The sequence below is a fragment of the Hyperolius riggenbachi genome, chromosome 11 (assembly GCF_040937935.1).
Source record: "Hyperolius riggenbachi isolate aHypRig1 chromosome 11, aHypRig1.pri, whole genome shotgun sequence".
Classification (NCBI taxonomy): Eukaryota; Metazoa; Chordata; class Amphibia; order Anura; family Hyperoliidae; genus Hyperolius; species Hyperolius riggenbachi.
Window position 1 is genome coordinate 124,943,430 of NC_090656.1, and position 17,228 is coordinate 124,960,657.

The window sequence follows — 17,228 nt, forward strand, 5'->3', positions numbered from 1 at the left end:
GCTACTACCCCCATACTACACAAAAAAAACTGGCTGCCTCCCTGTAGGAAGGAGCACTTTGCACTTAAACTACACAGGGTGCAGGGCTAAGCATTCCAGCATCAAATGCCTGTATGCAGATCCCTGAATGCCCACTTGGTAGGTAGTCGTATGGCAAACCTGTCCTGATACACTGTCACTCTGTAAATGGCAATTCTTTCATTTGTATAATTGCCCCATGAACTGCTGTCAGTTCTTGTTCTTTGTGCTACACTTGATAGGAGCTGGAAAAAAACATATTTGACCAATCAGTGGACGGAAAAAAACACACAAAAAAACAGCCCCAGTCCAGCATAGACCTCTTAATCAAACTCTGGACCTGTCCACGACAAAAACTGAAAAAAAAAAACGTTACCGCTCTGCAGTAGCGGCGACGGATACCTGGATTGGTCAACTCCCTTTTTTTTCCAACTCCGGCACCCGCTTGCTGCACTGTCCCCCCTTTTCTCTATTGGGAACTCATGCTGCAACACCCATTAAGGTGTCCCACTTACAGGAATAATCCCATAAGCAACTCAGTACAGACCCTTTCCTGATCTGCGCTGTTCCTTGTCTCCCTGCACCTAGCTGGGAAACATTTCCTATCTGTGACCATGCTAGTCTTACAGTAATAGCTTGGTGCACGTGTTCTGGCATTCCTTTCCATGGACCCAGGGAAAAGCTCTGGGGAAATACTTTGGGATCCGAGATACTCAGTAGAATGTCTCTGTATTTCTACCCCCCTCCCTTTCAGCTGCTCTGCCCGGAGCCGCGAGCACAGCCTGACGTGACGTGGATCCCCCAGCCCCTCCTCCCCCCTGCCATGACGTGTGGGAGCCATGACTCTTGGGGGCGGGCCCTCTCCACTGCCGCCATTTTGAGTTCTGGACTGCCAGCTAAGATGGCTGCTCCCATAGCAACCTCTCAATCCTATAAACATTAGGAGAAAAAAACAAACTCAAACAGAACAAACATTTTATGCATAGTTACACATAGCTGTCCCAGCTGCAATTCTAAATACGATACATCGTAGTATCACCCAGGGACGTGGAAAGCTCTCTCTCTTCACAACTATCTGCTTAACACAGACATAGCTCAGACCCACTAGAGCGTGCTGTGAACTCTAAACCACTTTAACTGTTACCATCCCATCTAGAAACTTCTTCTGAAATGAACATTTATCAGCCGAAGCTGACCAACAACATTAAACATATGCAGACATTTAAAAACATTGTAGCAGCTCTGACTGGAACGAGAGAAGCTTGCAGAACATCTCACAAACACCCCTATGGACAGGGAAACAAACATGCTGCCCGGAAAAAACACGCCAGAGTACAGTCGCACTTCACCCATTATCTCAGCTGTAGCTATAACTTACTTCTACTGTCACAGCGACCCAGAGCCATGGGCTGTGCCTTCCTGTCTCCCCAGCTCGCCGAAAAAAAGGGAGAAAAGAAAAAAAAAACAGCTTACCACTGTCTCTCACTCCCTCTTCTGTCTACTCGTCTCCCCTCCTCTCTTCCCCTCATCCACTACTAACAGACTGAAACACTGCTGACTTCTCCCTGCCGCGGGACCCCCCCCCCCCCCCCCCATCTGGCATCCTTCCCAGTCTCTGGACAGGGAGAAAGAAAAACAAAAACAAAAAACATAGAAGGAGGAAAGAAAGAAAGAAAAAAAATGAAGCACGCAGCCTCCAAGCTGCAATTAACACAGAATGTACATATTAACCACTCCATTGTTATAACACCAAATACAACACAGATAACGCCATATAACAACGTAAATCATACATGCCTGATCTGCGGACTCTTCGCAATTCACCAGCTCTCGCAACTTTCCCTCCGCGAAAGTCAAATTTGGACTCCGGAACGTCTGGGGGGGCCTCCCACCTCCCCTCACAGCGGATCAATCTCCAGCGCCAGTTGCGAGCAGCCGTAGCCTCGGAGGGTTCCTTCCGACCCAGGTTTAGGCTTGTAACTGTGTGCACATTCAGTTACAGTGTAACGTCCAAGAGTTTCGCCGCTGATTCCTCGAATTGCAGCCCATGTGCTCGGCTCACGCATACTCCCCACACCAGCTTATCAGGTTGATAAGCTTTTCCAGTCCGCGTCTATTCCGCTAGTTTTGCTGTGGAATATCTTGAAAACTTCTTCGGCCCCTGGCCCCGTCTGCCTGTTTTGCTAGACGAAGGGTTCATCGGCACCATTGTATATATATTATAACAGTTAGCAGCTACTATCCATTTACTTCAGAAATGTAAACAGTACTCCGGTCTCTCCGTGAATTGGAACAAGTCCTGTATTATGCCAGTAGACCTTTTCGTAATACCTCCCAAATTTGACCATCTACATCAGCAGGCAAATTGTAGCCAATCAGGCTACACTCCCTCCTGGAGCCCCACCCCCCTTTATAAAAGGCAGGCAGCGTCAGGCATTGGACTCACTCGTGTGCCTGCAGTAATTAGAGAAGGGAGAGCTGCTGTGCAGAGACTTATAGGGAAAGCTTAGTTAGGCTCTTGTAGGCTTCATAGCTTGTTCCTTGCTGATTGTTATTGCTAAAAAAGCACCCCTTTTGAGAGCTAATCTTGTTTTGTGATCTATTTTTTTCTTGTGTGTGGCCCACTTGCATTATATACAGCCCTGTCAGTCAGTCGCAGCTGGCCTTTGGCCCATTGGTGGTATAATTATTACTACTGTGCCAGGTGCACATTGTAATACCCATCACTGCATATACCTACCTGTTGTTCACAGTGCACCCACCTAGCTACGTGAGCGCATGCAGTGTCACTGTGCCTGTCCAGTACCTGTCTGTGTGTAACAGGTGCACATTATAATACCCATCACTGCATATACCTACCTGTTGTTCACAGTGCACCCACCTACCTACGTGAGCGCCCGCAGTGTCACTGTGCCTGTCCGGTACCTGTCTGTGTGTGACAGGTGCACATTATAATACCCATCATTGCATATACCTACCTGTTGTGTTCAGTGCACCCACCTACCTACGTGAGTGCACGCAGTGTGATATACCACTCCGTGCATACCTGTTAACTGCACCTGTGTGACTGCACATTGTATTAGTCAAGTCAGTGCATACCTTTCAATTCATCCCCCCCAATATGGACAAAACAAAAGGCAGAGGCAGGCCACCTGGCAGGTCTGTTCGAGGTCGCGCTGTCGTGATTTTGTGCGGCCCTCGACCAAAGTACAGTGTTCAGAAGAAGGCACGTGCCATCAACCCTCAATATTGTCAGGACGTAGTTGACTATTTAACACAGAACACCTCATCTTTCTCAGCTTCCGCACGGAAGCGTGACATATCTTCCTTCTCCTGCTCTGATTCTGGCACTCCACTTAACAATCATTCGGCCGCCACCACCAAAGTGCCATCACCTCAGAGCTCAGCGGTGTGGAAATTTTTGTGTGTGTCTGCCTCAGATGAGAGCAATGCCATCTGTACTCTCTGCCACCGAAAATTGAGCCGTGGAAATACCAAGACCCGTGTAGGGACAACTACCTTACAAAGGCACATGATTACAAAGCACAAACTGCAATGGAATGACCACCTGAGGAAAAGCAGCACACAAAAGAAAAGCCACACACCGCAGTGGAAGATACCAGGCCGCAATTTTTTCTCAAAAAAGGCGATACCTAAACTGTACCGTGATGTTGAAAGGCAAGTGGCGACATCTCTGGCACACAGCGTTGGGTCAAGGCTCCATCTGTCCACGGATGCCTGGTCTGCAAAGCATGCTCAGGCCTGCCCGAAGTCAGTTCCCACACACAGCATCACTGCCTGCACGCCGTGTGACTGCCTGCCCCAAGACTAAGTTGCTCCCCACACAGCACCTCTGCCCGCAGGCCGGTTGACTGCCTTAAACGCCACCACCAACAGGGTCCAGGACTCCAGGTGGATTCCTGAATTTTTAAGCATCGGCCGCTATAATAATTTTTCCGGTGCGTGTACACGCCTGCCTAATTTTTCTGCCTGCACTGCAGCTGCTGCAACAACAAAACAAAAGGCATGTACATGTGCCAATGCCCCTTCGTGATCATTACCTTGCCGCGGTGAAGGGGCTTGCGTATCACAATGAAGCAATGACCACCCGCTATATGAGAGTCTCGAGGGGAGGGGCACACCCACGATATTAAGGTCGTTGCTTCATTGTGGACAGACCAAATTTGATCAGCTGGACAGTCACTGTTCTGTCATTCAGCTACCTCAGCCCAGCGACCATGTGGGCTGGAAAGCCGCCATCACCTGCACTCTCGTCATGGTGCGCACCAGTCACTACACAAACAGCTGTTTGCAATCACTGCATACCTTTCACTGCATCTGTGACTGCACATTGCATTATACCTGGCAGTCAGTGCATACCTTTCACTTGAATGGATGGCAGACTTGCCCTCCATAACAGATTCTCGTTAAAGGTATTAAAGTTGATTAGTCTCATATACAGCAGGGCCTCGAATGTCCTCCTGTATTGTTATTTTTTGTCACTACCTCGGGACTTGCATGCCATGCCTGCTGCCTTCCTTGAATGTGTGGTGTTGGTAGCAGCCGTTTCTTAGGCTCCCACTCCGGACCGGAATTGAACCAGGATTCCCCGGCCATTACCCATGGTCACCATGCTACTGATAAAGTACCATCGAAAGTTTTACACAGTTGAATGAATGGCAGACTTGCCCTCCATAACACATTCTTGGCAAATGCTTTCGATTTGGTTCGTCTTGCGCTGGGTCAAGGGTCCATCTGACCACAGATGCCTGGTCTGCAAAGTACAGTCAGGGCAGGTACATTACTTATACAGCAAATGGGTCCTTACTTGGATGTGTGGTGGTGGTAGCCAGTTCTCAGGCTCCCACTCCGGACCGGAATCGAACCCTGATTCCCCAGCCATTACCCGTAGTCACAATGGCAGACTTGCCCTTCATAACAGATTCTCGTTACAGGCACTGAACAGCCAGCAGAAAATGTAATTTAAAAAAAAATAGATGTAAGCTTTAAAGAGAGTCTGAAGCGAGAATAAATCTCGCTTCAGACCTCATAGATGGCAGGGGCATGTGTGCCCCTGCTAAACCGCCGCTATCGCGCCGCTAAACGGGGGTCCCTTCACCCCCAGATCCCCCTCCGTGCAGCGCATCCCCTCTTCCTGGTTGGGGCAGGGCTAACCGCCACAGCCCTGCCCCACGCGCGTCTGTCAGCGCGTATCTCCGCCTCTCCCCCGCCCCCTCAGTCTTCCTTCACTAAGAGGGGCGGGGGAGAGGCGGCGATGCGCCGCTGATAGACGCGACTGGAGGCAGGGCTGCAGCCGTTAGCCCTGCCTCCAGGAACGACCAAGTCTACGACCAAGGTTTGCGGGGGTGGGTTTGGGGGTGAAGGGACCCCCGTTTCGCTGCGGGATAGCGGCGCTTTAGCAGGGGCACACATGCCCCTGCTAACTATGAGCTCTGAAGCGAGATTTATTCTCGCTTCAGAGTCTTTTTAACAATGGTAGAGAAAGAACCATTGAAAGTTGATTAGGAAGTCAGGCATTACCTGATATAACTGAGGAAGAGCAATCTCGCCATGGTGCGCACCAGTCCAGCACGGCCATCACAACACAAACAGCTGTTTGCGGTGCGTTACACAGTGAGTTTGGTGTGTCAGTGTGAAGCAGTACTCTAATTACACTCCCTGATTGATGTATATACATGCAAAAAATCTGGATTTTTCCCTGGGGACTTTTGGCGTCTTTCCCACTCCTCCATGCAAAAACTCAGATGTTAGACCCCTTGAAACATCTTTTCCATCACTTTTGTGGCCAGCGTAAGTGGTTCTAGTTTTCAAAGTTCGCCTCCCCATTGAAGTCTTTTGCGGAAGTTCGCGGTTCGCGAACCGAGAATCGGAGGTTCAGGCCATCTCTAGTTGGAGGCTCTAGAGGCTATACCTCTGCTTTCAGTAAACGCTACTACTCAAAAGTTCACACAGCTTCAGATTATCCATAAGACACACTACACGCTTAAATGTTTATTTGGATTTGGATTGCTCCCCTCGCCAGTTTGTCCCAGATGTGCTAGAGACCACAGAGATTTGCTTCATATGTTATGGAACTGTCCCAAACTTAGAAGGTAATGGGACGGTATTCTGAATGCTATAGATCAAGTCTTTAATATAAAGATCCCTCGTACGGCTGTGGTCTGTGTGTTAGGTTCATTTGAGGATGGTACTATATCTGATCATACCGGAACTTCAATTTTAAGATCGTTATTTGTAACTAGAAAACTGATTCTTCAAATGTGGAAAAAAAAAAAACAATCCTCTTACTCTAAATATGTGGTTATTGCAACTAAATGCGTGAGTTTTGTTGATCAAAAAAAATACGGTAATACCAGTTGCACGAAACTCCTGCTGATCCTGTGCCTCTAATACTTTTAGCCACAGCCCATTAACAAGCATGCAGATCAGGTGCTCTGACTGAAGTCAGACTGGATTAGCTGCATGCTTGTTTCAGATGTGTGATTCAGCCACTACTGCAGCCAAAGAGATCAACAGGACTGACAAGCAACTGGTATTGTTTAAAAGGAAACATCCATATCCCTCTCAGTTAAAGTGTACCAGAGCTCTAGAAAATAAAAACATTTATACATACCTGGGCTTCCTCCAGCCCAATACGCTCCGATCGCTCCCACGCCGCAGTCCTCAGTCTTCTGCAGCGCCGGTACCGGGACCCCACACTTCCGTCAGTCGGCTTTAAGAATCCATTTAAGAATCCCTGTAAGGTGGCCATTAATGATACAATCCCAGGGATGATCAATTGTTTCCAATGATCATTATGATCGATCGGAAATGATAGGTCTTGTCCACTAACGAACAAAACCTTGCTCACCAGTTCCATCAGAATCATGGACTCTATCCAAATTTTGGATTGATGTGATCAATTTGATCGTAGTGGTTAGCAGATTTTTAGCCATTAGTGGGCACGACTGATCATTTCTGATGTAGCCTAGCAATGAACGGAAATCATTGATCATCTATTGGATTGGATTGTTGATGGTCCCCAGTAACAGTTTAGAGTGTTGGAAGATCAGTAAGGGATCAGGTTGTGACCTAGGTGTGAATCTGCTCAGCCATGTTGCACAGAAGATATAATTACAATGGCATTCATGTGTGTGGAAGATGTTTTCTACACACAAGCATGCAAAAATATTGATTTGAATCGAAGCGATGATTAATTTATTGGCTTCTGGTGTATGGAAATACAGTAAGTAAGGTTACCTGTACTGGGCAAGAGGGTTTTTAATTCCTGTCAACTGCTGGCATCTCCCTTCTTATGTTGGACATCTTTCATCTCCCATTAATACATAGTATGGGATGGGTTAGGTCACACTCCAAAAAATCAAAGAACTTGCTGGATAAATATCACATCCAGGGGGAGGGGAGAACTAAACACAAATTTGGAGGAAGTGCCTTAACGGGTTCTATGCAATCAATTCTGAGTGGAATCTTACCTCATACTTAAGGTATAGAAATTAATTTAATTTTATTGACACCAGAAAGGATGACGTATTTCACGGGACCTGCCCACTTTCTCAGGTGTATAGTACAATGTCTTAAAGAGACTCTATAACAAAATTTTCAGCCTTATTTCTTCTATCCTATAGGTTCCTATACCAGTTCTAATGTAGTTTGTCTTACTGCAGCCTTTCCTAGTTGCACAGTGGCTGTATTATCTCTGTTATATAATCTAATCTTTATTTTGTCAGCTTTGTCAGCTCAGGCAGGAATGTGCTGCTCAGCTGTGATAGGTAGAAGTTATACACACCCTCTCCACGCCCCCTCCAGGCTCTGTATGAGTCACAAACAGAGCTCCTCTCAGCCTATTTGTAAACACTGCATAAAACTGGCAATTACAAGCCAGGATTGCAGCAGGGAATGGCAGAACCAGCAAAGAGGGGCCCAGGAGAACATAATGAACAGATGGGTATGCTTTTTATGGTAAGAATTTTAGAGTACAGATTCTCTTTAATGTAGCTGTATGCACAGAACTCATTAATTTTTTATTATCCACTCAAAATTGATTGCATACAACCTCTGGGCGCCTACACTACTGGCAGGGATAATTGTATCTAATGTATTAGGAGTATGTTACATGCTGCAAATATTTGGTAAGTGATATCAACAGTAAAGATGTGTTTGTCCTGTATAATACATCTATGTTTCTGTGAAAATATTCAGTTTAGGTAATACCATAGAGGATGTTTTGTCCCCTTAGTGAGATATGCAACTGTGAACTGGCTAAATTATGGTAATCTACTCCACTTAACCCAGAATATGCATTTGAGAAAAGCAGATAAAATGTACAACCTATGGAACAGGATTATTGAAAACAGCAAACAAGGTAAAGACAATGCAATAAGGAAAAGTGGCGCACAATTTTACAAAGGTAAGTCGGGGCTTTCCAAATAAAATGCTGTCATTGAGTGCTGTGCAAATTGACGTGCTGTGCGTGGTAGGAATCACTTCCTGTCTGATCAGGTGGAATGGTATGTGCCCAATTGGTCTATATCTTCCCATCCAGTTCCAATCTATCCTTTTAAATGATTCTTTGTCAAAAGTTGATCGATCAGACATTTGGGGAATATCGATTCCCAGCAGATGTATCGAGTCTGCAGGCAATCAAATAATAAAATAGACAAAAATAAGGGTACCTTTACGCTGAATGGCTTTCTTCATCTTCAGCATGTTGAAATGTAAAGCAAACAGGAGTTCTGCACTTAGATAAATAGTAAAATGAACTTGAGTCAAAAGCTCTCTCCACTCTTTATACACAGCAAACTCCATCAGCTACAAACAGTAACAGAAACCTCTGCAAAGGGGCCCAGGGAGAATTCTATAAGGAGGTTGGAGGCACATTGAAAGTGGGGTATGAATGAGAAGGGAAGTTACCTCAGAAAAGATGGCACCTGAAATAGAGTTTCCAAAAAAAGTTGCTTTATATTGTGGAGTGGGGCTGTTGGAAGTGGGTGCAGGGAGTTGCTTTACACAGAGGAGGAGAGCTGCTGTTCAAACAATGGGGCGCTGCACCTGAGAGGGACAGGTAGGTAACACAAAACAGGTTGCCTAGGGGAGCAAAAAATATTAATTTAGCCTCGACTCCAGTGAGCATCTGTCACGGCAATACCGGAGCAGTACGGTGAGTTTTCTGTCACACCTAATGGTACATGAGGTCATTGAGGAGTTTTCTTATAACAAAGTCAACAGGCTTCAGTGCCCAAGGTAAGCATCAAAATACCACTGGTACAAATGCTAATGTTCAGGTATACAGTATAGACTTATGTTATTCCAGCACGTGAGTCTATTTCCAAGCTTCATCTTTGTTGGGCCCATATCCCTGGGCTGTTTAGAAGTGTGGTGGACAGTGACTCTCCACTTCACAGATTGCATCGCCCCCTCTGCCTCTAATTTTGGAATGTCCCTAGAGTCAGACTTATATGGTGATGTTACATTACTAGGGTCACTGGGTCTCTCTGGCGGATTCTCCTGGGATGGCATCTATTCCTCCATAACCTCCTCCACTTGGGATTGCCCATATGTATACATAATTTATAGGCCTTTTTCAAATTATAGTCCATTCAATATTTCTAATTTCTTCCTATAAAGAATTAATTAATTAATAATTTCTTGTTCAATCTTATTTAATTATTTTTTTAAGATCAGTGAGAAATGCTTCTATATGTTCTTTAGGTCGATTAGATTAATCTATGCTCTCAATTTTCTTCTATTGTTCATTAGTTGACCGAGTAGCTCGTTATCATAGTCAATCATAGTCAAGCAGTCAAGCAGAATCCCCACAATTATATGTGAACATTTAGATAAACCATCCTCCCATAATCTCCTTTTATCATCATTTAGCTGCCCTGATGGGAATATTTGTATCCGTAATCCTCGTGGGTAGATATCTTCAGTCTCAAGGCATTTCACCTTCTACCAAGTTTTAACCACCTGAGTGGTTAAACCCCCCTAAAGACCAGCCTGTTTTTTCCTTAATTGGCCACCGCAGCTTTAAGGCCAAGCTGCAGGACCACACAACACAGCACACGAGTGATTTCCCCCCCCCCCCTTTTCCCCCCACCAACAGAGCTCTCTGTTTATTTTTGTTTTTTATATAAATATTTATTTCCTTTTTTTAAAAAAAATAAAATAGCCTTTTTTTTTATTTATTTTTCCCTGCTCCCTCCCTCCCTCCCACCGCCAGCCAATCAGGGTGATCAGCTGTCATAGGCTTCAGCCTATGACAGCCGATCACTGTCCAGCCTATGGAGGGGACATCCTTGCTGCCGATCGCAGCGCTGTACATGTAAATAGACGGCGATTACGCCGTCTAACAGTCTCCCGAGCGGCGATTGCCGCTTGGAGACTGAAGGCAGGGCAGAGCTCCGCCCCCCAAGAAGGAGATGCGCGCAGCCTGTGCGCGATCTCCTTCAGTAGCAGGCTCCAGGACCTGACGCCAATTGGCATTAGGCGGTCCTGGGGCTGCCGCCGCATCTACGCCCATTGGCATGGGGCGGTCTTTAGGTAGTTAACATATGAGATATGAGTGTCCTTAAGTTCAAAACATTCCTGCTTCAAGTCCTCAGATACATCCGTTCCCATCACATTAACCGTATCTTTAATAAAGCGTTTTCCGTTGTTCTTCCCAGAATTGTTCCAATGCATCTAAAAGATCCAGATCCATGGGGCCATATGTAATTCTCTTTTTGACCTGAGTTTTCGCCTAGGAGATAATTTTTAATCTTCAATCTTAAATAATTTTCCAGCACTTTTCAACTAAAAAAGTACCAAAAAGTAGGTGAAAAAGTACTATCAAAATTATTTTGCGTATTTTCTTGCTTTCTGGTGACTTAAAAGACATTTTATAACAAGTTTAAAAATATCACCTAGGAGAAAACTCAGGAGAAAAAGTGAATTGCATATGTGCCATTGTGTGGTTGTAACCAGCTCTAGAAGAAATCAAAGGGATTTCAATATACTGTATAAACAAAAAAGTAGAGCCAAAGAATCCATATTGTAAATACAATGCTGTGGATATGCATAGATGAACTTAAACTAAACAAAGAAGATATCCATGAACAAAATGGCTCTGAGTACTTGAGTCTTGTCAGAGTGTGCACAAGGAAGCAAAGAGGAGTGACTGAAAGGTGTAATTAAGTTCATACGGTGGCTGAAAAGGTCAGTTTTAAGAGTTTGTCTTGAAGGAGTCAAGGACTGCAGTTTGCTGACAGTAATATGGAAGAAAATACCAGACATGGGGAGTGATATGTAAAATCTTTGATCTGCTAAAGAGCTTGCAATCAGTGGTGGCTCCAGCTTCAAATTATTGGGGGGAGGCACAAAGGGGGCACAATGGCTGGCTGGTGGGGCCACGGAAATAAAATGAAGGCTTACTAGTTTAGCAATGATAGGAACCAAATGTAAACATTACAAACAGAACTCAGAGGCTTTTGAACAGAGCAGATTGTTTAAATGATGGTGCTATTATTGAGGAAAAGTTACCTACAGATGTACTTGATTAGTTTGCAGCCATGCTTTAATCCTTTTCTTGCTAGCAAACTGCTCCTGTGTGGACAGATCACAGACAAATCATTCCAGCCCCCGGCCTGTGTCTCAAAACTCTGCAAGCAAGGTGAGGGGAAGAGGCAGGAGGGAGGTACGTTGCTAGAGACTAGAGCTTGTATTTTATTGCAGGAGGCCAGAGCTTGAATTTTACACTTAAAGTGGTCTGAAAGTTAGCATTTCTACTTTTTTTCTAAAAGATTCTTCACAGCTTGAAAGCTACTTTACTAGAATTGTTTTTTTAGCAGAACATCACTGAAATGGTTAAACAGAGCACATTGTCCTGCTATTCAGCTTCAAACCCGCATCCAAACTGGAGATAACAGAATCTTTGTTTACATTCCAATGTTGTTACAATGTGTATAAACACAGTGTAACAAGTGAAAAGGAGCTCTCTGTGAAGCTCACTGTGCTTCAGGCACATGTCAGTAATCCTGCACTTACCAGCTCAGTTGCTGTTACCTGAGCTGGCAGTGCATCTGGGGCTTCCGATGCAGCCGGCCGCATTGGCAGGGATGATGTCAGCAGCGTGCCTGCAGGAATCCGGCCGCACGATACTCAGACTGTAAAAGAGGGTGGACGCACGGGCTGTCAGCCTCGCTCCTCTTATGCTCTAAGGAAACAGGTCAGCTGACCAGCTGTCAGCTGACACGCAGGACTCCACCTCCGGTTCCTGATTGGCCAAGCGGCTTGGGGGCGTGTTCTCCTGCTTACCCGGGCTATTTAAGCTCTGTTCTGACACTGTCTGCTCTAGCTAACACTTCGCAGTGAAGGCTTCAGACCTTAGTCAGTTCCGTGTGTGGCTTGAACCGGCAGGACCCCGGGGATTCCATACTAGCTCAGCTATTATATATTGTTTTACCTGTATATTGACTTCTGCCTGTTTTTCTGACTACTCTCTGCCTGCCGATTCTGTACCTCTGCCTATCTGACCAGTTGCCGACCTCGGCCTGATTACTCACTTGGTTATCGCCTGCCGATTTTGTACCTGACCAATCTGATCTGTTGCCGACTCGATTTGCCTGACCATTCTATATATATCTGTTTGTACTGCCTTCTACTGTCACTGTATGTAAGACTTTACCCTTTCAGGAAAAGTCTATTTATTGTCTGTCTGCTAGTGCCCACACACACTAGCAGATCGTTACAGCACACAAACAGCTCAGAACAGATAATTAGAAGATATTAATATATAATAAAAAGCAGTTTGAATAAAATGCAATGCCAGCTTTCAGGGCAAGATAAACTACATTTTGAAAACTTGTAATTTGTAAACAGACAATATTACACATTTTTATTGAATGTTATGTTGGAGTTTCAGACCACTTTAAGTTCTAGTTTATTTGCTAATTTAAAACAAAAACAGTAAGCTTTCAGCTACATAGTCTCAGACTGACATGGAAAGTTTTTTTACATACCTTATCCTGTTCACTGTAAGCTGTTGTAGCTTGGAAACAGTTAACTGTATGTTACTGAGCAAGGGAGGACACTCAGAAGGGGCACAGTGATTCCCGGGGAGGGGGGGGGGCAGTGTCCCAGCGTCCCAGTGTGCCCCAGTGTAGCACCGCCCATGCATGCAATGCACATGTTTGGAAGTGACAGGTTGTTGCAAGCTTTGTAAATAATAAGAAATTGGCATCCAGTAGAACAACTGACAGAGGGGAACCATATCAGTGCAACTCAGCCATGATTAAAGAGATTCTGAAGCAAGTCTAAATCCCCTTTTTGAACTTGTATTTATGTTAAGCACTACAATCCCTGCTAAACCGCCGCTATCCCGCTGCAAAACGAGGGGTTTATACCCCCCAAATCCCCCCTGCAAAATCCAAGACTTTCTTGGTCGTGGATTTTGCTGCTCATGCAGGCAGAGCTATGGGCTGCAGCTCTGCCTCCATGCGCGTCAATTGCCGCGCGGATCTCCGTCTCTCCCCCGCCCCTCTCTGTGAAGGAGAGGGATGTGGAGAGGCGGCGATCAGCCGGGATTGATGCGCTAAGAGGCAGAGCTACAGCCATTAGCTCTGCCTCTATGAGGAAGCGCTCCCAGACTCATCAGAGGGGATTTGGGGGGTATAAACCCCTCGTTTTGCCGCAGGATAGCTGTTTTTTAGCAGGGATTATACTGCTTAACATAAATACAAGTTAAAAAGGGGGATTTAGACTCGTTTCAGAGTCTCTTTAACACTCCTCTTTTCCCATCTTTGTAGTGCATGCATAGTCCTCTGGTTGAAGGATGACGTTTTTTGTACATTGCCTATAGAATCTAAATAAACAACAAGGACCTTATTTAACTGACTTCTCTCCTGAGATTTTTCATGAGAATTTTTTTCACACCTCATCTATAAAATGCTTTTTAAGCCCCAATCAAAAAAAAAAAAAAAAAAACTTAAAATAGGCTGAATATCACATCTTTATCTACGTTTTAGTACTTGTTCAGTTGCTAACTTTTGAAAAGTTATTTTGTAGATGCTATAAGATGTATAAAAAATTAAAATTGGAAGTAAACTCAGCAGAAATGTTAATCCAATTAAAGCCTAGGTGTTTAAAGACAAGGTGCAACATGAAAGAATGATGCTGACCATTAAGGATAACTATGCAACAAAGGCAATTCTCCCTTCAGTTATTACAGTAGTATAATGTAGGCCATATACAATATTATTGATGTAACCATGTAAACAGGAAAATCAAAACCAGAGAAATTTTGCATTTGATTTCATATTGGGTTCTATCGTACCAATTGTCCTATTAAATGACCTGATTGTATTATACAGTATATGGCTGGATTTAGACAAGCCACAGAGACAGGAGCTACCTATAGGTTGCCAATATCTTATTTAAAAGCCAGTATGAAATAGTTTAACTTTTATGCTAATCTGTAAGTATTGCCTAAGCTGTACTTTTGCCTGTTATGAAGAGCAATAAATCTCAACCACAGGCAAACATGAGCAAAGCAATAGTGCAGATGCGCACTTAAAATTACTGTCATCACCAAATTAAAGTCACCAAAGTGATTTTGGCTTTGATACATAAAACCTCAATACTGAGGCTGATTATTTAAACTGACAAATTGCAGTCTGGAAACCTTTGGATGATCTCCCATTGTGCTCGGTACATGAAGAGTAGAGCCTAGCTCAGGCATGGGCAAACTCGGCCCTCCAGCTGTTACAGAACTACAAGTCCCACAATGCATTTGCCTTTATAAGTCATGACTGTGGCTGTCAGACTCCTGCAATGCATTGTGGGACTTGTAGTTCCTTAACAGCTGGAGGGCCAAGTTTGCCCATACCTGGCCTTGCTACATGAGCAGCCATGTGTAGCGCCACTAAAATGAACAGGAAAGCAAAGCATGTTTATTATTATTGATTTATATTGCGCCATCATCTTCTGTGGTGCTGTACAACAGAATACAAGGTACAATACAGTACAAAACACAGGTGGATTACAGCTTATGCAGTGACCAAATTAATAACACATATTTACACAATAGTGGAAGGTATGCTCGCACATTACACAGCATTAAGACAAAAGGGAAAGAGAGCCCTAGCAAATCGGCCTTCCAGTCTTAAAGAGAGTCTGAAGCCTATTAAAATACTTTTTTTTACCTGCTATTTATGTTACGCAATGTTAGCAGTGCTGAAACGCTGCATTCCTGCGGCAGAACGAGGGCTTTATACCCCCAAATACCGAGGAAAAATTCGACGACTTTCCAGGTACTGGATTTTGCTGCCGGGGAGGCAGAGCTTTGTGCTGTAGCTTTGCCTCTACTGGAGTCAATCTCTACCTCTTCCCGCCCCTCTCAGTGAAAGAAGAATGAGAGGGGCGGGGAGAGGCAGCGATCAGCGGAGATTGACTCCTGTAGAGGCAGAGCTACAGCACAAAGCTCTGCCTCTACCAGGAAGCGCTCCCTGATTTTTGCCCCAGGGATTTGGAGGGTATAAAGCCCTCGTTCTGCCGTGGGAATGCAGTGTTTCAGTACTGCTAACATTGCTTAACATAAATAGCAGGTAAAAATAAGTATTTTAATAGGCTTTAGTCTCTCTTTAAGGGTTAAAGGAAAGGACAATAGGAGAAGGGAAGCTGTGTATGAGATAGTAAAATGGTTGACAGTTGCCAGGGTGTCCTAAGAGAGAGCGAGTATGCTTATCTGAAGAGATGAGTCTTTGGCTGCATCTAAAAAAGGTAAGTGTGGGCAAGTGGAGGCAGGGTCTGTTCGCCCCAGGGAAGAATTAACTTGGGGGGCCTCCTGACCCCCCGCCCCTATTGCATATGCCACACTCCCCCCAGATCCCCCCCCCCCCCCTCAACTTTACAGTGCTCCCTGGGGCTGCTGCACTGTTTTTGTCAGCATTGCAACTCACTTGGCAAATTGTGCTGCTTCAGTTCATGCGCTCTCGTCTACTTCCCTGCTGGCTACCTCTTTTCAGTGACCCGGCACATTTTATTGCATCATGACATGCGACGGGTTATAGAAAAGAGGGAGCCAGCTGGAATGAAGATGGGGAGCACGGACAAAGCAGCACTTGAGGACAGGTGAGTTGTTATGCTAACAAAACATTGCAGGGAACCCAGGGAGTACAAGTCAAGGGGACACATGGAGGTCCTGTTAGTGCTCAGGGGCCCTGGGGCAATCAGACATCACATTGCAATTTGGGCATGCCGCTTGCATAATTTCTCGAAGACCAGTGGGAATGTAATGTGATACCCAATGGTGTATTTTTATTTAACCACTTAAGAACCACAGGCTTACACCCCGCTAGTGACCAGGCTATTTATTACAATTCATTGCTCTGCAGCTTTAACAGCTCGCTGCAGAGCCATACAACTGACCACACAAAGGAATTTTTCCTCCTTTTGTTGCCACCAACAGTGCTTTGTGTTGGTGGCATCTGATCATGTAGTGAGTCACTGAAGGGAACAGCCAAGTGACAGGGCTGTCCTCAGTACAGTGCTGCAGTGGATCGCAGTGCTGTACAACATAAATGGTGGTTTCTTTTCTATATAGTCTGCCAACGATGATCGCCACTGGCAGACAGTTAACGGAGCTCAGCTCCGATCGCTCATGCGGGGATGCCCACTAATCTCCTCCCCCAGGACCTGACGCCTTTCAGCATTAGGCAGTCCTTGGGGAGCCACTCTGCAGCCGCCAATCAGCATTAGGTGGTCGTAGAGTAGTTAAAGAATGCATGCATGAGCACAAACGCATTGTTTGAGGGGAAAAAAAACAACTTTTAAAAAGCATGCCTCCCAAACTCCATCTGGACCAATGGGATTCAGCAGGAGGAGATTCAAAAAAGACCCACGGATGGATGTTCGATTCACCCCTTCTGGGACTTAATTGGATTTTCCACCACACATCCCTACAGTTCTGGCCAAATGTTTCGAGACTGTCAAAAATACTGGAAATGAGAAAAGTTGGTGCTTAAGTTTTTATAATAGCAATTTGCACATACTCCAGAATGTCAGGCTGATTGGGTTAGAATGGCAGACTTGGCATGTTAAAAGGAGGGTGATGCTTAAAATCATTGATCTTCCATTGTTAACCATGTTGACCAGCAAAGAAACGTGTGCAGCCATCATTGCGTTGCATAAAAATGGCTTCACGGGCAAGGATATTG

General features: G+C 45.0%; 1 protein-coding gene across 1 annotated transcript in view; it reads left to right on the forward strand.

The window, feature by feature from the left end:
- The first annotated feature begins 16,066 nt into the window (after nucleotides 1–16,066).
- The window catches only part of LOC137537878 (mucin-2-like), a 43,182-nt gene continuing 42,020 nt past the window's right edge, over nucleotides 16,067–17,228 (forward strand). Inside the window, exon 1 of the mRNA XM_068259824.1 lies at nucleotides 16,067–16,143. Coding sequence (XP_068115925.1) covers nucleotides 16,067–16,143 — 77 coding nt within the window. The remainder of the gene's footprint in view (nucleotides 16,144–17,228) is intronic.